The sequence below is a fragment of the Microtus ochrogaster genome, chromosome 7 (assembly GCF_000317375.1).
Source record: "Microtus ochrogaster isolate Prairie Vole_2 chromosome 7, MicOch1.0, whole genome shotgun sequence".
In the NCBI taxonomy this organism is placed as follows: Eukaryota; Metazoa; Chordata; class Mammalia; order Rodentia; family Cricetidae; genus Microtus; species Microtus ochrogaster.
The window spans coordinates 69,808,014-69,831,912 of record NC_022014.1 but is presented as its reverse complement, the minus strand read 5'-3'; the positions used below and the strand labels follow the sequence as shown (position 1 = coordinate 69,831,912).

Here is a 23,899-nt window from a genome sequence, read left to right as displayed (position 1 = left end):
TCCTGGAACTAGCTCTGTAGACCAGACTGGTCTCGAACTCACAGAGATCCACCTGCCTCTGCCTCCCGAGTGCTGGGATTAAAGGCGTGCGCTACCATAGCCCGGCTACAGACAGTGATCTTAACATTGGAGTCATCTCTCCATTAAACCAAAGTAAATATGTATGATACGTGCTACAAATGAATAAAAACTTATTTCTTCAGAAAAGCTGCACTTAGTTCAGGGATAAAAACAACAGAAAGACTGCATATGTGACAGATACCGGTGTATTCACGGAGGCAGAAAGAAAAGGTCAAACTCAGCTTTAAAGTCATAGTATATAAGTTAAGTGTTGCAGATCATGTCTCTAATCCCAACATGTCTCTAATCTCCTGAGGCAGGAGAACTGCCATGATTTCCAGAGTAGTCTTGTCTATGGAGATCCTGCTTTGAAAACCAACCCATCAACAAATCATCTCCCCACCTCCTACCACAAAAACCAGTACTGTTCTCCCAATCCCAAGTCACAGTATAGCTACACATGATGGCACACCGTTATAATCCCCTTTAGGAGTCTGAGGCAGGAAGACTGAGTTCCAAGCCAGCCTGGGCTACATAGTAAGAGACCCTATTTCAATTCTGTCAACTCCTCCCACCTCATCAGATAAGTATCTGTGAATTTGATAAACCTATATAGTATATATAAGCGGTATTTGGTAACATGATTAGTATTTTTTGTTTGTTTTTGCCTTTTGTGGATACTACTAGCGAAGACCTAAGAAAGGGCTGGAGAAATGGATCGGTGCATTCTGCTTTTGTAGGATTTTAGTTTGTTTTTTGACACCCCTATTCAGTGTTTCACACCCACTTGTAATTCCAGCTTCAAGTGCCCTGACATCTTTGGCCTCTATGGGCACCTGTACTTACGTGTGCATACCCACTTACAGACATATACAAAATAACAAAAGTAATCTGAAAAAGAACTAAAAACTTCAAATTCTGAAAAAAAAAAAAACGTTTAAAATTATAACCCAATTTCTCAAAAATGTAGTAAAGCTTTAAGAAATGGTCTAGGCTGAGCTAAAGGACTCTGAAGAAGCTGCCAGCTTTGTGACTACACATTAAAGAACACGTTTCTTGAAGTTTCTGTCAGAGTCTTACACTGTAGTCAGGTGGGTCTGGAACTCACAGTGCTCTTGCCTCAGCTTCCTGACTCCTGGTCTAACAAGTGTGCATTACTGTATATGGTTAATTTAGGATTAAGTAAAAATTTTATTAGTCAATTCAGTGATTGCCAAGGAAAGGTAGACAATGGTTGGAGACCAATTTGCTCTGCCAAACCAATCAGTATAGTTTCTTGCTGTGATTGAACCAGACTTTATTAGGTAAAAAATAATATGGAAAAGGACAAAAGAAACTCAATTTTCACAGTAGACTTATCTTTCTTTTTGGTATTAGTGAGGTCTCATCAAATTGCCCAGGCTGGCCTTAAACTTGTGGTCCTTTTGTAGCTGAGATTACAGGGCTACAGCACTAGGGTTGGTTCCAAAGAGTTTTTGCTTGTTAGTTTATTTATTAGACAAAGTCATGCTAATGTCACCTTCGTTGGCCTGGTACTGAGTATACATCTTAGGCTCGCTGCAGACATAATGGCCACCTACTTGGCTTATTCTTCTGAGTGCTGGGTTACAGGTATATACCACCAATGTTTGACTCTAAGATACTTAGATACCTTTAATTTTCCTAAATTTTATTTTTATTTTAAATTATGTTTATGTATATGTGTTTGTGGCTTTGTGTGTATGTCTATGTTCATGGAGGTCATAGGCATCATATCTCTGTGGAGTTGGATTTATAGGCAGTTCTGAACCACTCAACATGGGTGCTGGGAACAGAATTTGATTCCTGCCAGAGCAGTGTATGAGCTTAACTTCTGAGCCATTTCTCTAGTATTACAACGTATGTTACGGAACTTCATTTCCAGAAATTACACAGTTTCACACTTGAAAATGTATGACTGTTTTAAGTGCTGAGAATAGTGTATTTGGACCTTTACTTGAGAAAAAGATGGATAAACTGGAGAATCCAGGCAGTCAGGATTCTGACATTATACTCATAACAACTGTTTCAACCCAAACAGCTTTGCTTCTGCATCATATACTAACTACAGATGAGTGTTTGTAAATTAGGTTTGAAAAAGAACCTCTACCAGCAAGAAGGCTCCTATTTGATACCCAAGTGGGCAAGAGGACAGACGTGGGTCTCTAAGAAGAAAATCCTGTCAGAGAACGCATTAATTTTTAGAGGTATGATGTTATGAGATAGGGTCTTCTGCTCCCAGTAATTCCTGGTAAAAGACTTCCCACAGTACAAACCAGTAACTTCTCTTAGAGACAAGAAAGAAAATGGTCTCCAGGGAAAGACTGGAGAGCCATCTCTGAAGAAAATAAAGGTTAGCATGAGTTCTACCTCTTAAATCAAATGGCTTCAACTGAAAATGTTGACTGAAGCAGCAGAACAAATTCACTGTGCTAAGACAAAGCTTTTCCTCTCTGATAAGGAGGAGGCAGTAAAGAAAGGTGAGTGGAACAGAAATGATGGGTTTCACATAACTGACAGATAGATGCTTCATTCTGAGTGAGAAAGGGAAGGTGTCACATTACATTAATAAGTTAGCTGCTCCGTCTATGCCACAGAATATCCTTTACTGCTAGTCTTGAACTCACTATGTAGCTGAGGATAGCCTCAAACTCTTGGATCCTCCTGCTTCCACCTCCCAAGTGCTGAGATTATAGGTATATGCTACCATACCCAGAACCTGACTGAATTTAAATTATAAAATAAATATTTTCATTGTTAAAAAAAGCAAACTATTACAAGTCTAAAGATCCTTTATTACTATCTCCAACCTGATTCAAGCAGTTCCCTTGACATAACCACAACACTCAATTTAGTATTTATTTTTCCAGTCCTTTCTGGAATTGTACTTATTTCCAAGGTAGAATTAGCTGCTCTACGACCATTTCAATCCTAAAAATAGCAAAGCTGTACACAAAATCAACCAACGTAATTATTTAAGAGATGTACTCGAAGAATTTTAGTCAGTATAATTGTTCAAAGATAGGGACAGGAACTTAAGTACACTTTCAAGACCTTGAAATGCTTTTTTTTTTTTTTTTGAGACAGGGTTTCTCTGTAGCTTTTTGTTCCTGTCTACAGCTCTTGTAGACCAGGCTGGCCTCGAACTCACAGAGATCCGCCTGTCTCTGCCTCCCGAGTGCTGGGATTAAAGGCGTGCGCCACCACCGCCTGGCTCTTGAAATGCTATTTTTAAAATATTCTGGCTGCTTATATAAAAAGGTTTGACCTAGTTTATGACATAAAACATTAAAAAGATGATCTGGAGAAAGATGAAAGCCATTTAAAAAGAGACAACAGACAAATGTGCCAGGAATCTGGAATGAAGACTTACTATGGAATTCTGAGCATCTCAGCACCACAGAACAACACTATGAAGTTTGTGCTTCATGCTCTGCAGGGCTAAGCATAGGACCTTTAGTGTGTGGCTGGGTAGGTGTACTACCAGTGAGTGACACCTAAGTTCTGGAGTTCTCTTTCTAGCTGTTATACACAATGCAACCATATACATTACACAGTTGTTCCCTAGTATGTATTACCAACATAATTACCCATTTGACTCTCAGATAAGCACCTAAAGGTTGCATTTTAGTTTTCTTAGCATGTCACAGACAAAGGGCTTAACATTTGCACACTAAGGGAAGAAAACCAACAAATTAATGCATCGGGCTTTAATATACATTTGTACTAGTAAAGTAATTAGTATGCTTCTGATAAAAATCTTTCACTTACAGGATGAGTGAGAACTCCTTTGGATTTCATGTTAAGAAAGTATGTGCAGTTGTGCATAAGCTATTATTTAATAAAGCCCTTAGCAAAAAGTGTGAACAAAACTGCATTAATTTCTAACTTTTCTGCTTATGTATGCACAGAAGTAGACAGTTGTTGAATATATATATTAATCATATCAGGTTAAGAAATATTAGGTCAAATTACCAAAGATAAATCAAACCAAAACAACACAACATCTGACACACTGGTTTTACATCAAATGCTCTGAAAACGACATCTTTCAAACTGTTTTTAATGACACAGATTACTTCCTCCAGCTCACAAGAAAACATTCCCGCTGCTTCTTTGTGTGCGCTTTTAGATTTGGAGGCAAAAACAGCTCTTAGAAATGACCTGTTCAAATCACAAAGTTCTTGGGATGTGTTAGGCTGAGCCACACGACATTGCTAGCAGCCAACCAGTTCTGTTACAGAACTCCTCCCATATAGTTCATGTTTTATATAGTTTAACATGGAAACTGGATGAGACAGTAAACTGTTTTAAAATTTTTTTCCCCTGGTTTTTCGAGACAGGGTATTTCTGCAGTTTTGAAGCCTGTCCTGGAACTAGCTCTTGTAGACCAGGCTGGCCTCAAACTCACAGATAATCTAACTGCCCCTGCCTCCCAAGTGCTGGGATTAAAGGTTAAGTGCCACCATCACCTGGCTGAGATAGTAATTTTTATTGTTGAAAATCATTCATAATGCAACTAAAAAACATTTTTTCAAATTTTATGATTGGTATTTTGCCTGCATGTATATCAGAAGCCCTGTAACTAGAGTTACAGACAAGTGTGACCTATCATTGGGGTGCTGGGAATTGAACTTGGGTCCTCTGGAAGGGAAACAAGTGCTCTTAACTACTGAGCCATCTCACCAGCTTGCAACTAAAACTCTTTTATTAATGTTGAAGGCAAAACACAGGATCTTGAATGTTTGAGGCAATCACCTTGTCACTGAGCTACAATACTTAAGAAGCCCTCAATAAGAGCTCTTTTGTTGGGCTAACATTACTTGTAAAACACAAGAAATTACTCTTAGCTATTAAGAATAATAAGACTTTTTTTAATGGTATAAACAAAAAGTTTCTAAGGATAAGATGATAAGCTGTTATTGTATCTTCAGATTTAAAGATCATACATTTCATGGTAAGGGAGAAATTCCATACTCACATGCTTAAAACAAGCAACTGGAGCTGCTATGAAGCTATTGCTGTTGATGTAGTTACCCCAGCTGAAGCCTTCCACGGAGACTGCTGAAATAAAGTAAACTTAGATGTAACTAACTCTCCAACATTTTATTTCCAAAACAATTTTTCTTATTTCTAGACTTATACATGCTGAGCCACATCTTGCTAGCCTGAAAGTTATTATTGTTATTTTGTTTATTTTTTTCTTTTCAAGACAGGGTTTTTCTGTGTAGGTCTGGCTGTCTTGGAACTCACTGTGTAGTCCAGGCTGGCCTCAAACTCAGAGATCCACCAGTCTTTGCCTCCTGAGTGCTGGGATTAAAGGTATGGGCCACCAGTTGGGCTGTGGTGGCGTACACTTTTAATCCCAGCACCTGAGAGTCTCAGGAGACAGAGGCAGGTGGATCTCTGAGTTTGAGGACAGTTTGGTCTACAGAGTGAGTTTCAGGCTAGTCAAGGCTATACAGAGAAACCCTGTCTAAGAACCCCCTTCCCCCAACCCCCCCAAAAAAGCCCACAACCACACAAAAAACCAAACCCAAACAAACAAACAAACAACAACAACAACAACAACAACAACACCCCCACCAAATAAAAAACTAAACTAAAACCAAAATCTCCAGAAGAAAGTTTTCGAGGAAATGTGATGACACAAACCTGTACTTAAAGCACCTGGGAGATGATGGCAGGGACCAGAGTTAATTAGTCCTATAGAATAAGACCCTCTTTTCAAACCCACTCAAAGCTTTTGTTTTCACATAATGATTAAAGAACTTGACTAAATAATATGGACTTTTACTGGTTAAGCACCCTTTCTAACTACTTATTAACAAAAGTATATTAGATTTCAGAGTTTCATGGATTTTCAGCATGGACTTTATTGATACTTAAACAGCACATATTTCAAAACATTTTGGATTTCAGATTTTCTTTTGGTAGTGCTAGGAACTGAATGAGGGCCTTATGTACTGGGTGAGTACTCTACCAGTAAACAAATGCCTTCCTAAGATCATATTTTGTATTTCTAATTAGAGATGTCCCACTTTTATTTACAAGCACATTACTACCACCACTAGAACATCTTTGTGTGTCAATTAGTCCCTTCTACAACAGTTACCAATGAACCACCTGACACCAGGAAGCACATAGTGCAATCAGAAAAAACAAAGTTTAAACACAACCCAAGGTCAGATGAGTAATATTTCTCTTTTACCACATTCATGAGAATTACCTGCTTTTGTCTTTGCTTGATTTTGCAAGGTAGCTTGATACTGAGCATAGGCAGCTAATTTAGCAACTAGAGGTTGTTTCTGAAGGACTTTTGCTTTCTTTGTTGGAGGCTTACCCTAAAACAAGAAAAGTTAAGTAAATAGAAATCTTCACCCCCTCCACAACTGAAATTTAACATGACTTATACTACTCATTCTGCTTAAATATTGAGGGTTTAGATAATTATTAAAGCAGAGGAAACATCCAAGGAATTTTAACATGAGAGTTTTTTCTTTTTGTTCTGCTACAATGTAGTTATCTAATACGGGCTGCAGAGCTGGCGCAGACTAAAACAGCAATATGCGAATTAATATGTTAATAAAAATTATATCCCATAAGATGTTAAAATGTAGGTTGTGGTGGATACTTGACCTCTTCTTAGAGTGGAAAGAATCAGTGTTATTCACTCATGCAGCTGCAAAGCATTGCTACTGATACGGTAAGAGAAGACAACTCAATGTTCAAAGAACAAGTGACTGAGGTTTATACCTTTAGTGCTAATGCAAAAGGTCAATGACAAAATGATCATGGCCAAATTCAGTGTGACAGACTGCCATCCATTTGGGTACAGACCACTGCTCAGGATCTTTGGGAACTGTCTATCTGAAATATAGAAATACATCTAAGTGATGTATTTCCTTCATCTGGGGCTTTAGATAACCTTTTCAGTGCTATGCAATGATCACCATCAGTTAAATAAGAAAGGCAAACTTGTGACCATACAGAAGATAATCACGAAAATCAGTACTCTAATGCCTTAAGAAATTTCAAGTTGGTTTGGTAACAACTTAGTCAAGTAGTCAATACTCCAGGATTCTATAAGCACTTAAAAAAGATAATTTTTCTTTTCATTTCATGGATATTTTAAAAAAAGGTGAATTATATTAGCAAACATATTTGGCTAAGGTATCAAATTGATTGTACTCAAAAGTACAAAGTTGAATTTGGCTATCATGCACAAGGCTGGGGTTCACCACCAGCAACAAAAATTCCATGAACCAAAACCAAAGTACAGAGCACGATGGGGGGGGGGGGGGGGGGGGAAAAAAAAAAAAAAAAAAACCAAAAAAAAAAAAAAAAAAGGGAACAGGGGGGGGGGGGGAGTGGAGAAGAAAGAAGAAAAAAAAACCAGAAAAACTCAAAGACTAAATCATTTTCACCAAAATGGCAATTCTACCTTGATATTTACTCAAGAAAACATTGGGGAGGGAGCAGAGGAGAAAATGGCTATATTTTCTATATATAACAAGGTGTTTAATTGCACTTATGTAGAAAAAGGTCTTTTTATTTCATTTATAAAGATAATTTACAGCTTATTTTGGATAGCTTGTCTTCACCATGTAAGATAATCCAGTTTATATTACTTGTGGCTTATACATTTCCTAAAAGTGCAGTCTGACATTTCCTAAAAGTGCAGGCTGTAAATCACTGGCCAGTTGGAGAGAGGCAGAGTGTTGTGAACCACAGTCAGATGACAAGTAAAAACAATGGGAAGCAGGAAGAATAAGAAGGTTTCTGTACCGTTACCTGAAGTCTGGCCAAAATGCTTGCCTTCTTAGAGTTCGACGAGTAACTTCTTGAACAAGAAACACTGCAGAAACGTTTTGTTTTAGAGTAAAAAGCGTCTCGTACACCGACCATCCCACACATCTCACAGGTAGCTAATTAATAAAATAAAAACATTAATATGAAAGATCATATAATAAACTCTAATCTCTCCACCTGTCTAGATGTATTTATATAAAAATCTGCAAAGAACCCTTTCCCTCTTTCTTACAAATGATAGAGGAAAGTTATAGACAGGACCTGTATGATGCTGTGGTGGTGGCGGTGTATAAAATCTGAAAATCTCCTAAAAGCCTTAAAAAGGTCAAGAGGTATGGAGACATATGTCACTGTGCGTATGTGTGTGTGTGGGAGGAGACATAAACCTTATTTTCAACTAGGAAATGCTTATTATGTTGTAGGCATTTTCATATATAATGATACATATAATATATATTATGACATAATATATATTATGAATTTCAGCTTTCAAAAGGATTATGTGCAGAAGATTAAAAGGAGAAAAAAGATTAAAAGGAATGCAAAAGCCTTTAAAATATTGCAAAGGTTGAAACCAAAAAAGAGCAAGCATTTAGAAAAATGAAGAGTATTCTTTCAATTATATCCAGGGACACAGAAGTATTGGGCAGGTGCTATGCATAAGGTCAGGGCAAGAGACAACTCGGCCTCTGATGGGTATTACATAATGGCCATAACTGGGATTGGCTATGCAATCAGGCTGAGGCAGGAGGGTTAATTAAGAGTTCAAGGTCTGCCTAGGCTATAGAGAAAATTCAAGGCCAGTGTGGGTAAGTAAAATCCTGTCTCAGCAAAAAGTGAGCTTGGATATAGTTCAGTGGAAGAACACTAGCATGCATGAGGCCCTAGTTTTAGTCCTTAGTACTGCCCAAGAGAGAGAGAAAACAAAACTAAAAACCACAGGTTAATGTTCCACCCAAATGGTTAAAGTGTAACCAGCACTTAAACATCCTCGAGAAATGGAAACAAGACAAAACACTAAAAATATAAGGAACTAGCCGGGCGGTGGTGGCGCACGCCTTTAATCCCAGCACTCGGGAGGCAGAGGCAGGCGGATCTCTGTGAGTTCGAGACCAGCCTGGTCTACAAGAGCTAGTTCCAGGACAGGCTCCAAAGCCACAGAGAAACCCTGTCTTAAAAAACAAAAAAAAAATATAAGGAACTGGCAATGAATATGGGGTGTCCTATACGAGAAAAAAAATGGTTTGTACAAATTATATGTCATTAAAAGATTTGCAATTACCTACATTAAAAAAAAAGTCTGCTGTAGTGGCACACTATTTTGTTCCTAATACTTAGAAGGCAAAGCAGACCCTGTCTCCACAGTGAGTTCCAGGCCAGCCTGGTTTACAGTGATGTCTCTCAACAAAACCAAACTAGTCAAGTGGATAATGAATCCTTGACAAGAATTATACAACGTCAACAACTACAGTGCTCTTTTGTGGTAAGATTTCCACACTGGTATGATATCACCCATAGCAAGAATATGTAGAAATAGGAGTAAAGCTTTTTTCCCCCCACTTGAGACAGGGTCTCACTATGTAGCCCTGGTTGGGTTGGAATTCACTATGTATTCTAGGCTGGCCTTAAACTCACAGATATCTGCCTGCTTCTGCTTTCCAAGTGCTGAGAGTAAAGGTGTGTACCACCATATCAAGTTTAGTATTTCTGACAAGTTTTCATATAGCTTTGTCGATCATGACTGAGAAATGTCAGATGGAGTAGAACACACCTAGGAAATCCTTCTTTTCTGGTTTGTGGTGCTAGATTTAATAGATTTAACATAACATTTTTCCATGCAAGGAAAGAACTTTACTGCTGAGCCACACATCTATTTTTCCCTAGGTACATTTTTTCCCCCCTTTTTGGTTTTTGAGACAGGATCAAGTCTTGACTGTCATGGGACTTGTTATGTAGACCAGGTTGGTCTAGATAGACCTCACAGAGATCCTCCTGCCTGTCTCCAGAGTGCTGGGATTAAAGGAGTGCACCATCATCCCTGGTTCTAGGCACATCACATTTTAACTGACTGGCCAATCCTTTTGTTTTATCCCCTAGACAAAGTCTCATTATGTAGACCAGGCTGGCCTCAACCTCACAATCTGCCTGCTGCAGCCTATCAAGAGCTGGGATTATTGAATAAATTATCACAGATGATCCTAATGGGTGTTGATAAATAAAATTTTGTGCTAGTGTAAGAATTATGCATACGTGTATGTGTATATGTGTGTACACGCATGTGCATGCCTATGGCCTGTGTGTGTGTGTGTTGTGTAAGCCAGGGGTCAATTTCAGCTATTGTTCCTTAAATGCCATCTACTTTGCTTCTTTGAGACAGTCTGGCTCAAAGCTTGTCAAGTAGGTTAGGCTGACTTGCCAGTGAGTTCCACGGATTCACCTACCTCCATCACCCTAGTGATGGCTGGGATTATGGGTGAACATGATCAGATTTGCTTTTTTTTGTTTTGTTTTTGTTTTTGGAGACAGGGTTTCTCTGTGGTTTTGGAGCCTGTTCTGGAACTAGCTCTTGTAGACCAGGCTGGTCTTGAACTCACAGAGATCCGCCTGCCTCTGCCTCCCAAGTGCTGGGATTAAAGGTGTGAGCCACCACTGCCCGCTTTTTTACAATAATCTAGAGATCAAACAAGGTTCTCATGGATACATAGCATGCACTTTACTGACTGAGCTATTGTCTTAAACAGTGAAGTTGATTTTTATAAAAAAATTTGTTTCTGGGATAGCCTCCCTGTGTAGTCCACGTCAATCTTTCTGCCTTTGTCTCTTCAAGTATTACCACTGCAGCCACTTTTAGCTAAGTACATTTTTTTATATGGTTTGTAGAACTCTGTATCAGGCTCTACCGTTCATTTTCGGCTTCTTAGCTGAAAGACTATAGGATGTATAAAATAGGATTATCACATCTGTAAATGATACACAGCTGGGGCTGGAGAGATGGCTCAGAGGGTAAGAGCACTGGCTGCTCTTCCAGAGGTCCCGAGTTCAATTCCCAGCAACTACATGGTGGCTCACAACCATCTATAATGAGACCTGGTGCCTTCCTTGCCAGCAGTACATTGTATGCTTAATAAATAAATAAATATTTAAAAAATGATACACAGCTGAAAAATTGACATAGCATCCAACATTAGCTGACAGAATTAAAAATTTCTACAATCAAAGGTTAGTAAGAAAGAGGCTTCCAAGGGAGATTCAAAGACCCAAGATTGGTTTAGGTTGGTTTACATATGCCATAAAACAACAAACAGCCAGGCAGTGGTGTTGCTGCGCCTTTAATCCTAGCACTTGACAGGCAGAGGCAGGTGGATCTCTGAGTTCAAGGCCAGCCTGATCTATACAGAGTGAGTTCCAGGATTACATAGTGAAACCCTGTATCGAAAAACAAAAATAAAACCCAAACAAACAAAGGCAACAGCAACCAGTGAGCTGGCTATGTCGATAAAGGCACTAGTCAAGCAAGTGCGGCAACCTGAAGGGTGGAAGAGAACCAACTACACAAAGTTGTCTTTCTGACCTCTCCTAGTGCACTATGGCATGCGCACCTCTACCTTTCTATCTCCACCTCTCAATTTAAAAGAAAAAAGAAAAAATGCTAAGTATCTATGAACTGAAATTCAGTATTATTTCAGAAAAAGCCAGTGACTTAACCACAGTGCCCTGAAGAAGACAGCAAGGCTGAACTATCTTTTGGTCCCATCACAGTCATTTGTTGGAGGTGATTTTTTTTTTCCTTTTCCTTTTGAGACAGGGTTGTCTTAGAACTCTCTCTGTTGATCAGGCTATACCTTATTACTGGAGGTGGTAACTTATGAACTGGGCATGGTGAGCCAAGTGAGGCAAGTGTAGGCCAGCCTGTGACTCACAGTGCAACCTGTTCTGAAACCCTCAACTGCCCTGCTGCTCCCCCCAATCTCGATGAACCATCGCAGAGAAGCCCTATCCTATCTCAGTGTTTCTAAAAACACTATGATCCTTCTCACTTTCAGCTCTATAGGGATAGTCATTAACAGAATTTATATCTTAGACTGATTTTGATTTTTTCTATTTGCTTCCCACTAGAATGGAGGATGGCAGAGATAAACTCAGCGATCTTATCTGGAATTCATATCTTCAAATAATCCTAAAAGAGAGGCCAGGTATGGTGCCACTGTTTATAATCCCACCAGTCTGCCTTACATAGCAAGACACTATCTAAAAATAAAATAACTAAACCAACCTAAAACAAACAAACAAAAAAACCAAATATGAAATGAAAACACCCTCAAACAGAGCGTCATGCAGCAGGTAGATGTGTAGACACTCACCCATGCCAGATTTACCATCTGGGTATGTGTAGACTTGTCCATTATTTTTGATAATTGGGAGATTGGAAGGTAAAGGAGCAACTTCTTCTTCACTCTCTTCGGAGCTGGAGCTGCTACTTGTGTCCTCACTGCAGCTATCATAGCCGTCAAACATCCCGAACGAATCTTCTTTTTCTTTTGGATTGTGAAGAATGTTCTGTCTTTGTAAAGAAATCAATGACATATGACAAAGTGCTCACATATAGCTCTTTACAAGCCCTTAATACAAGTTAAGTGAGATTTGACAAATGAAATCTAGAACTGAGAACAGAAATTTTTGTTTGCTCATTGGTATAGGGTCTTTGTAACAGCTCGGGTTGGCCTCAAACTCAGGTGATTCTTCAACTTCAGTCTCTCAAGCTGCTGGGATTATAGGTGCAGGCCTAGCAGACAACATTATCTTTTAATGAAATATGAAATACTGTGGCAAAATGAACTTCTCTACTATGAGACACAAACTAGTTTGCAAATTTAATAATAATCAGAGAACTGAGACTGATGGAATGACTTATGTATTTAACGAGGCATGTCCTGCTTCCCCTCAAAAAAAAAAAAATCACACCAGATCCAGTCTTTTAAAAAAAAAAAAACGAGATATAGTTGGGTGGTTGTGGAGCAGGGACGCAGAGGCAGGTGAATCTCTTCTGAGTTCCAGGACAATCTTGAAAAACAAAACAAGAAAGAAATGCAAACAGTATTTCTTAATTTGCCTTTTTAAATCTAAATTCTAAATTTCTTATAAAAAATAAATGTGTATGTTTTTGTCTGCATGTATGTCTGTGTACCAATTGTGTGCCTGGTTGTTAGATCCCCTGGAACTGAGTTATATGGACACTTATGAGCTGCCATGTGGGTGATGGGACCTGAACCCATGTCCTCTGGAAGAGTGTCAACCACTGAGTCATCTTTCCAGCCCTGTTTCTTATTTTGATGTAGGAGGATCTTCTTTTTGTGTTGATTTCATTGGTTAAATAAAGAAACTGCCTTGGCTTTTTGATAGGGCAGAAAATTAGGTAGGCGGAGTAGACAGAACAGGATGCTGGGTAGAAGGCAGTGTGGCAGACGCCATGGTTCTCTGACTCAAGATGGATGTAGGTTAGAATCTTCCCAGTAAGCCACAACATCATGGTAATCACAGATTAATAGAAATGGGTTAATCAAGATATGAGTTAGCCAGTAAGAGGCTAGAGATAATGGGCCAGGCAGTGTTTAAATAAATACAGTTTCTGTGTTATTATTTCCGGGGCTAAACAGGCCTGTTCGCCTCATCACTACTACATTATTTTGAGACAAAGTTTGCTTGTAAGGCTGGCCTCAATCCTCCCGACAGCCCGAGGGCTGAGATTACACAGGTGTGTCTTTGGTACCCAACTTGGTTTCTCAGATCACTTCATGTAACCTCAAAAATACTGACTTAGGCACATCCCTTGGAAAATTTTGCATGTATCAATAAAAGTAACTCCCAGCTCCTTTATACCACTCATCTGTTGTTCAGAGCAACTTTTGGATAGTTTTATAAATCAAATCTATCTTCAAAGAATCAAAATTTGATACTATTGGAATATTTAAAGGAGAAACCAGACTGGTAGGGAATAGGCTAATCTTTATTTGATAGTGTGGTACTATGAACACAGAATTCTGATCAACCTGCCAATATTACTTGAGAACTCAATTTTTTTCTTAGTTACCAGCAACTACTTATCAAACACGCGTGTACCTCACTGTAACTGTATACAGCAGACACGGTTCTCATAAATGGTGTCATAGACTGAGAAATGGAGCAGTTATGGGCAACAGAATAAGATGGACCTGATAGCATATTCAATGGTGATACCATCCTCAGTGAAGTGCTGCATAGTATGTTCATCTGGAGATAAGGTCTTTCTTTTGGAGCCTGTTAAGACACAGGATGTTCTAAATGGGGTAAAATGTCATCTTTTAGGGAAACTCCTTAAGCTCAGGAAGTAAGCAACTCAAGGCTGCAGGAAGTCCCTGAAACTGACCAGATATGCTAGATGCTCCCTCCCTAAGCATGTAAGTACTAAGAATTGCTGAGAGACACTGTCTGGAAGAGGCAAGAGACCAGCTGAGCTACATGTAGTTTGTGTAGTATTCTCCAGGTTTCCAGTTTTTGTGAGCTGTTACCTATGCTGGGGTAGGCTTTGGTGACACAGCTGTCACTGAGTCGTTTCTGTTCCTTCTAAGTAATCCCTAACCCAATACCCAAGTAACCCCAATAAAACTGACTCACCAAGTTGGAATTCGGTGATATCTTTACTTTGATTTGTCACCAGTGCCTATCTGAGGCAAGTAGGCATTTGCTCATGTCTCCCCAGGAATAGTGTCATACAACATGAGGTAAGAAACAAAGGGTGACCCTTGAATATCTTCTGTTGAAACAGGCAGAAGAAGGATCAAGATAAAGGATAATGAGTTGGGCACAGTGGCTCATGCTTTAATTTCAGTATTGGGAATAGGTTGGGGTATAGAGTGGTGTGAGAGTGTGTATATGTGTGTGATTGAAGAGGCAAATGGATCTCTGTGAGTTTGAGGTCAGCCTGGTCTCCATTGTAAATTCTAGGGCAGCCAGGGTTACATAATAGAGAACTCTGTCTAAAACTAAAACCAAAACCAGGAGATAAAGAATTTGGGGCTATAATAACCTAGATACATTAATAGTGCAGCTATGCCTATTATGAGATAATGGAGATGATGTACAGGAGGATTTGCAGTATGATCATAATAGTCCTTTTAGGCTAACTCAGGTCAGGATTCTTTTCCCCACAGAGCCAAGAGAAGACTGTGTATGAATGAGTTATGCCAGTATATGATTTACAATGTTAATACCAGCTAGATTAGATTCAGAATCTCAAACTCAAGCAGAAATATCCATGAAGACTTCATGGAGGGCAGTGAGATAGCCAGTGCTTGTAGCACAAGCCTAATAACCTGACTTCAGTCCATGGACACCATAGTGGAAGGAGAGAACCAACTACTGGAAAATTATTCTGTGATCTCCACAGGTACTACAGCATGTGTGTACTGGTGTTATGTGTGTGTGTGCGTACACACACACACACACACACACACACACACACACACACACACACACACACAGACCAATAATAAACCCAGCACTAGTAGATCTGTGATTTCGGGGCCAGCTTGAGCTTCAGGACAGATAGGGCTATAGAGGGCCTTGTCTCAAACAACAACAACAAAAAAAGAAAAAAACAAAAACAACAACAAAATCCCCCTAAACAAAAAAATCACCCAAGTCCCCAAAACAAAAATAAAGACCCCCCAAAGTTTTCATATATGCCTACTACACATTCAGTTCATTTAGCAAGTAATATATGTCAACTCAATAGTTTATTCTAACCCTACTTTGAGAAATTACTATCTTGAAGTTTCAAGGGATTAAGATTCCAAATGGCAGTTTTAATAATTACAGACTGTTAATATTTTAAAAAGAGTTAATGCCAGATATGCCTTCTGTTGCCATGATAAATACTATGACTAAAAGCAACTTGGAGAGGAAAGGTTTACTTTGCTTACATTTGAGCCCATCACTGACAGAAGTGAGGGTAGGAACTCAAAGTTAGAACTGAAGCAGAGGCAATGGAGGAATACTCTTTATTGCATGGTCCTCTGGTTTGATCCACTAGCTTTCTTACAGAGCTCGTGTACAACTGCCTAGGGATGGTACCCCCTTGTCCCTCCCCCACCAGTGGGCTGGGTCCTCCTATAACATTAAGTGTTCCACAGACTTACAACAGGTCAGTCTGACTTGAGCAATTCTTCAACTGAGGTTCCTTTTCCCAAGGTGATTGTAGGCTTGCCAAGTTGACAATAAAGCTAACCAGCTAACCATCTGTTATTCCAACACTGAAGGCTGAGGCAGGAGAATCACAAGTTCAAGGTTAGCATCTGTTACATAAAGTAGCACGATCATTTAGGAATTTTTTTTGTGCTTTCAAGGTGTTTTAGAGCCTTTAATATGATTATAGACATTATTAAAGAGGATATACAGTATGCAGTAAACATCTAATTTATTCTAAAGGCTCAGGTTCTAGAGGAATGCTTTCTGACCTTTTCTAAGGTTCTACTATACACAGAAAAGATCTTATAAACATGTGGGAGAATAATTCCCTGGACAAACCTAGGCTGAGAAATCTGGGCTATGCCAACATACCATATGAGTACTTGACATATTTATAAACGTTAAAAAAGGTTGTTCTTTTTTAAAAATTATTTTTAGTTATTAAGTATATTGTGTGAGGGTAGTGCCCATGGAGGACAGAAGAGCTCATACCCACTGGAGTTGAACTGCACGTGGTTGTGACCTGAACTTGGGTTTTTTCCAAGTGTAGCAGGTGTTCTTAATTGTTGACGTTCTCTGTAGCCCAACTTCATGATTATTTATGCCACACTTCTTGGGAAGCTGTATAAAGGAGTCTTTTCTAAGCATTTCCTGAGTGGACAGAATTTTTTGTTTTTGTTTGACAAGACAGGTTTCTCTATAGCTCTGAAGCCTGTCCTGGAACTCACTCTGTAGTCTGTTGACTAGGCGGCCACAAATTCACAGAGATTCGCCTGTCTCTGCCTCCCAAGTGCTGGGATTAAAGATGTGTGCCACCGTGTCCAGTTTTTATTTTGTATATATGGTATTATCTTATTATTGTTATGCATATATGGGTGTTTTGCACCACATTTATGCCAAGTGCCTGCAGAGTAGAGAAGAGGGTACTGGATCCTCTGTAACTAGAGTTACAGATGGCTGGATGATGGGAATTAAACCTGGAAAAGCAGCCAGTGTTCTTAACCACTAAGCCATATCTCTCCCCACAGAATTCCTTTTCTTTTTAAAAAATAACTATAGATAGGCCTATCCTGTTGAGTAAGTCTGAGCAATTACTCTGTTTTTTATTTTATGAAGACCCCTATGGCAAGAAGTGGCTGCAGTCCACCAGTACTTCCAAAGCTGAAACTACTTCAAGTTTTATCAGGTGACAGTGATATATAATCCAGGTAGTTGTAATTTTCAGATTTGTCAAATATTACCAAGTAATCAATTATCAGACATGCAACCACCAACTATTAGTAGAAACAGAATGCAGGTTAGAAGAGGTTGTTGAATCCCCTGAAACTGGATTTACAGGCAGCTATAAGGGTGCGAGTTAAATGAAACTGGTCCTCTGCAAGAATGTGCTCTTAACCCCAGAGTGGACAACAAGAGTTCAGTCAGGGCCAGCGAGACAGCTTACCGTCTCACCTGAAATAGATTCTCAGGACTGAGCAGAGGAAGGAGAACAACTCCTGTACACTGTCCTCTGATTTCTACACAGTCAGAGGCATGCATATATCCCATGCTCTTCCTCTCAAGACAGAGTATCCAAAATCCAATTAACAAACACATTCAGAAAACAAAGTAAAACAGATGGATCAAATACCATTTCTGTACTCTAAAAGGGAATGTAACTCCAGCCTAATACATACCACATGAAAAGACTGATAGAAAACTGGAAATTGAAATGCAAGAATACAACTTACAATATTATCAAAAGTTATGAAATACTTAGAAACAATAAATGTGGTAAAAGAGAAATGAGAAAATAGTACCAACAAAATAAAGATCTAAATGGAGAGGAGGATCATGTTCTTGAACTAGAATTAATATCACTAAAAGGCCAACTGTTTTTTTCTGGATTTTTGAGACACCTTTATCCACATTCCACATCCAACTACCTGATGGAAGTTGCCCATCCACATAATATTAAAAAACAGTTAAGAGCATAAGAGTAAGGCAATCAGAGACTGGGAGGAAGTATTTGTATATCACGTACATGACAAAGATTTGTACTTAGATGACAACAGCAACGAGTATTGAAACTCAGAGCTCAGTAGGTGGAGAGTTCACCTAGCGCACACAAGCCCTGGGTTTGGGTTTAGAGGTGAAGTCTGGAGGATGGTTAATTCAAGGTCATCCTGGACCACAATCCAATCCTTAATGAATGGCTGGTGACGTAAATTTGTAATCCCAGCTACTTGAAAGGCTAAGGCAGAGAACTCCAAATCTGAAGACAGCTTGGGCAATTTACCAAGACCTTGCCTTACATAAAAGAATTAAAAGAAAAAAAAAAAAGGACTGATAATATAGCTGGAGTGTGCACAGGGCCCTACCTAGTACTGAAAGAGCACGCAAACAAACAAAAATACAAACCAAAAGAGAACGGTGTGGGGCCACTCCCAGCACTTAGGTTAGAGGGCGGCAGGAATTCAAGGTCATCCTCTTGATGTGCTCTAAGCTGGGTCAGACAGCTTAGAGTACAAGAAACATTATCTAAAACAAAACAAAACAAACCTACAGACAGAACAAAACAAACACACTCCCAAAATAATGAAAGAAGAAACAAAATCACTTTAGTGACTAAAACAATCTATTTTAAAAATGAGGCAAAATACTTAATAGACATTTCAAAGTTACTCAGATGGCAAATAAAGACATAAAAAGCAGCTTAATATTTTTAGTTATTGTAAAATGTAAATTAAAATCATGAGACAGACTGGCTGGATTGCAAACCTGTAATCCCAGCATTTATGCCTTTAAGACCAACCCATACAAGGCAGAGGAAGACCAATGCTTGAGGCTACTTTGGGCTACACAGCAAACTTCTGTGTGAAAACAGCTAGAGATAGGGCTCAGTGGTTAAGAGCACTGGTATCTCTTGAAGATAGATCTGGGTTTGATTCTTAGAACCCACCAAGTGGTTCACAGCCATCTGTAACTCCAGCTGTAGGGGATCCAGTGCCGCCTTCTGACCTCCACAGGCACCAAGGATATACATGGTGCATTTATATATGCAGCACACATAAAATGAACAAACTGACTTTAATTCTTGCAGAGGTAGGTGGATCTCTGAGTTTGAGTTGCAGGACAGCTGGGGCTACACAAAGAAACCCTGTCTTGAAAAGACAAAAATCAAAAAGCAAGAAAAAAAAACATTCTCTCGCTCTCAAAAAAAAAAAAAAAAAAAAACACAAAAAACAAAAAACCAAACCAAACAAACAAAAAAACCAAAACAGAAAATGGATAGGAGTTGTAGCCTAGCTGGTAGAGTGCTTGCTTAGTTTGACTGATCCTTAGCAAAGCATAAACTGGGTGTTGTGTCACATGTCTGTAATCCCAGCATTTGGGAGGAAAAATGTTCACTATCATTCTTAAGGATGAACCTAGACTCTGTCTCTTCAAACACCACTACCACCTTCACTTTTGAGCCCCTTCAGGAATCCAAGTAGGAATCTATACACACACAAATATATAACACAGAAGTATATACACAAGCACATTTAAGGTAATCGTGAATCTATACTTTTACTTCCAATCCTTAATTTACCCCCCTAAAGACTTTTCCTTCTCTTCCCAGTCTATATGCATTTTTCTTTCAAAGAGAGAGGGGTGTCCCCAGAGAAAAATCAACTTATTCAAGCCTTTTATTTAGTATGTGTGTGGTATATCCATATGTTTTTGTTTATGTATGTGAACATGCATGAATCACAAGGTCAATTTGTGAGGAGGTGTCCTCCTCAATCCCTCTCCACCCTATTTGTTGACATGCTATCTCTCACTAACTGATTCAGGTAGAGTGGCTGTCCAGAGAGCTCTAGGAATCTGCTGTTCTTTACCTTCCTTAGTGCTGAGATTACACGAGTCTGTGGTGGTATTTTGTTTGTGCTATAACAAATAAAGCTTGCCTGAAAATAAGAGTGCGGAGTTAGCCACTAGTTAGCCATAGAGGCCAGACAGTGGTGGGGCACACCTTTAATTTTAATACTCCCAAGACAGAGGCGGGGGATCTCTGTGAATTCAAGGTCACCCTTAACTACACAAAATTGAATCAGTCTAAAAGAGAAAGAGGCAAACAGTGGTGGCTCACATTTTAATCCCAGCACTAGGAAGGTAGAGACAGGAAGTGATATGGCTAGGCAGAGAGAAGAATGTAAGGTGGGAAGAGACAGGATCTTGCCTCCTTAGGTCTGAGGTCTCCGTAGAGATAAAAAGTCACCTTTACTTCTCTGATCTTTCAGCATTTACCCTGAGATCTGACTCCAGGTTTATTATTAAGACCAATTAGAATTTGCACTACAGGAGTCCATTACCATGCTTGGCTTTTTACACCGAGGTGGGGATCCAAACTCAGACCTTCTTTTGCAATGCAAGCTCTTTATCAATAGGGGCATCTCTCCAGCCCCTCCTTTCTTTCTTAAATACAAAATTTCATAAATGATAATCTACATAGAATATATATCATTCCTTTCTTTGTAAAAATATCTAGTTTTTGATATTTTGTATGCTCCAATAAACTTATCTATATGTTTTATATTATGGAAAGTAAACAGCTAGTATATAATACAGTTAGTTGCAAAAGACTGAAACATAGTAAAGTCCCTTCAAAAGAAAATTGACCAGATCTGTTTTTGTTCCAGCAATATCTAGAATGCTATCCCAGGGGATATATTCTCATTTTTGTTAAACAGATGGATGAAAATGATCTGTCAGTATAGTCCTTTACACTTCTTTGGAAAGAAATAATGTCATACTTTCAGGAAGACTGAAAGAACTGCACAACAAATACCTGTGCGCTCAAATTTACTGGTAACATTTTGCCCCATTTATTTGTTCTTCTCTCTGAATACATAGTTTAAACCACATACACTACCCCTAAGAATAAAAACATTCTTTCATACCTACACTATGTTTTTCAGCTTAGGAAATTTATTAATAATTTATATTAATAATTTATTAATAATGTTGTACTTTTCTGTCAGGCCTAATCTAGCATTTGGGAAGCTGAAGCAGGAGGAATCTGAGTTTGAAGTCAGCATGGGGTACATACATAGCAAGTTCCATGCTGACGAGTTAGGCAAAAAAAAATTTAAATAAAAAATAACTCAAATAACAAAAACAAACAACTATATCACCACCTCCAGAAACAAACCTAGCCATTAGGGCACTAATTGCTAATCCATTATCCATATCCTGACTGACTTAATAATGTCTTTGGAAGTTTATTTAGTTATTTATTTTTGAGAACACAGTTCTTCCATTTTTAATAGGATTTTCTTTCCAGTTTGGGGTTTAGCTGGTATGTCTTAAGTTATACCCTGCTATAATAGTGATGACCTGTTTACAAAATACTGCATCTTGAGGCACAGGATAGCACCTAATGGCACCTCACTGGTGATATTAATTCTGAAGGTAAAGGTTTAGTCCACTTTTCTCATCCTTTCCCCAGGACAGTAACATGCAGATATTTTTTAAAGGTTTGTTTGTTTGAGACAGGGTTTCTCTGTGTAGCTCTGACTGTTCTGGATCTTACTATGTAGACTCGGTTAGCATTGAATTCACAGAGATTTGCCTGTCTCTGCCTCCTGGGTGCTGGGATTAAAGGTGTAGACCACCACAGCTAATACCATTCTTTATAGTAATCTCACATCTAGTTTAGTATGTGATAATTTTTGACAAACAAAATTAAAAATTATTTTTCAATTCTAGTACTTTTAAATGTTGAAAAGGCAGGATTTGCCCAGAGTTGAATTAACTGCTAACTCTGAGGGAGTGAACAGACCCTTGTTGGAACTTCCAGAGCATAGCCCTGTCATTAGTGACAAATGATTATAGGGTAAAGTTCACAAACATAGAAGTACATGATAGAAACCTAGTACTTACAAGTGGTATTTCAAATCAGAGGCAAGAATTCATAATGATGTTACAGCAGTTAGGTAACCACTTAAAAACATGATAGATCCTTCTCACCACTCATGAGAATGAAGTCGAAATGACTCAGAGACTTAAAGATAGAGAGAAACTGTACAAACATGAGGAGAAAATGGAGGTGAATTTTTCTACATTACAATTTAGGTAATTTTTTCTGATGTTGACTCATAGAGATAAAGGGAAGGAAATGCTGATCCAGTGAGTGTATACTCAATATGCCCAAGACCCTGAGTTTGATCTCCAATATTAAAAAAATAAATAACTTGGTACATTTCATCACACCACCCACCAAGAAAGGGTCTTACTATGCAGCTTTGACTGGTTTAAACTCACTTTGTAGAATAAGTTGGCCTTGAACTCATAAAATCTATTTCTGCCTGATTAGTTCTGGGGTTAATCAGATTTTTTTTTAATTCCATGCTAAAAAGTTTCATAAACTTTTTTATGAAAGCAAGATTTGCATATAAACCCATACTAACTACAAACAACTGTGGGGAGAAAAGGTTTTGACTAAAAATTCAAAAGAGAAAGGTCAAAAGGTATATAAACAAAAGAAAGTATGAAGGTCTGGTTGACCTGTGAGTGCCTTTGATACCAGCTCTAAGAAGCAAATCTTTGAGTTCAAGGCCAGCCTGGATCTGCGTAGTAAGTTCCCAGGTCTACATAGGGAGACCCTGTTTCCAAAAAAGGTGGGGGGTGGGGGGTAACCAGTCAAACTATCCCATGTTGAGATATGAGATGCTGGGTTTTTAATACAGGAGTGTGGGGATAGCATGTATAGAGTTAACTTTTTAGGAAACTGTTTTTGCAATGGGTCATTTTATATTCCTAATAATTTTCTCCCCCACTACACCCCCTTAATAAATTTGTCCACTGACAGAGTAAGCCAGATCAAGATGAATTGAAAAAAATGTAACTCTATACATGTTATCCCCACACTCCTAGGTATTTAACACACGAGAAATGGTATCAAAATATCCATATAAAAACAGACAGAAATGATCTAACAGTCCCATACTGCAATCTAATTAGCAATCCCCAGTCTGCAAAGAGTACAAACATACGAACCCGAAACCCTTAATTAAATAGTAAGCACTATGTACTATATATACTCACATGTGCTACTTTGCTAGGACTAGCAGCATAGGTTTGTTGATACCAACATTACCAGAGGCACACAGTGCTGCCTGCACTATACTGTTTCAGCTACAGCTATGCTGTTACCAGGCAATAGGAATTCTTCAGTAGCATAATATCTCATGTCGTACACGGAGCTGATTGAATGGAATACTGTTATGGTGCACATGACTGTGTTTCATCAGTCTTTCATGTGGTAAGGTTCTGCCTTTCCTTTTTTTCGAGACAGAATTTCTCTGTGTTGCCCTTGTTGTCCTAGAACTTTCTTTGTAGACCAGGAATTCAGAGCTCCTTCCTGCTTTTGGCTGTGGGGATTCAAGGCCAGCAAAACCACTGCCTGCCCTTTCTTTGTTTTTGACAAGGGGTTTTGTCTTGTAAATCCAGGCTGGCTTTGAATTACCAGGAGGTTGAGGCTGTCCTCCTGGTCCTCTTATCTCTGCTCTGGATGGATAACAAGTGTATACCATGACTGGCACAGTTCTACTGCCAGTAACTGTTTGTTTTGGCAGTGCATGGAAACTTCTTATTTTATATTCTATCTTGTCCAATTATTTTAAGACAGTTTTGCTATTAATTTTCTAGGGCTTTTCATATTAAACCATCACATTACCACGAAAGAAACTTTATTTCTTCTTTCTCCATTGTCACCCCTTTATTTCTCCTTTTCTGTTTATGGGCTCATACTTTCAGCATA

The 23,899-nt window shown here is 38.8% G+C and overlaps 1 protein-coding gene across 8 annotated transcripts in view; it reads right to left on the bottom strand.

Moving 5' to 3' along the window:
* Positions 1-23,899, bottom strand: part of Mbtd1 (mbt domain containing 1) — a 63,868-nt gene that overhangs the window by 32,315 nt on the left and 7,654 nt on the right. For 4 of the 8 annotated variants that reach the window (XM_026780148.1, XM_026780146.1, XM_026780151.1 and 1 more), the window contains 4 exons: positions 12,252-12,451; positions 7,867-8,006; positions 6,308-6,422; positions 5,060-5,142 (listed from right to left, as the gene is read on the bottom strand). In XM_026780148.1, coding sequence (XP_026635949.1) covers positions 5,060-5,142; positions 6,308-6,422; positions 7,867-8,006; positions 12,252-12,405 — 492 coding nt within the window. In that variant the 5' untranslated portion in view covers positions 12,406-12,451. The remainder of the gene's footprint in view (positions 1-5,059; positions 5,143-6,307; positions 6,423-7,866; positions 8,007-12,251; positions 12,452-23,899) is intronic. The other 4 variants (XM_026780153.1, XM_026780150.1, XM_026780152.1 and 1 more) reach the window with 2 other exon arrangements.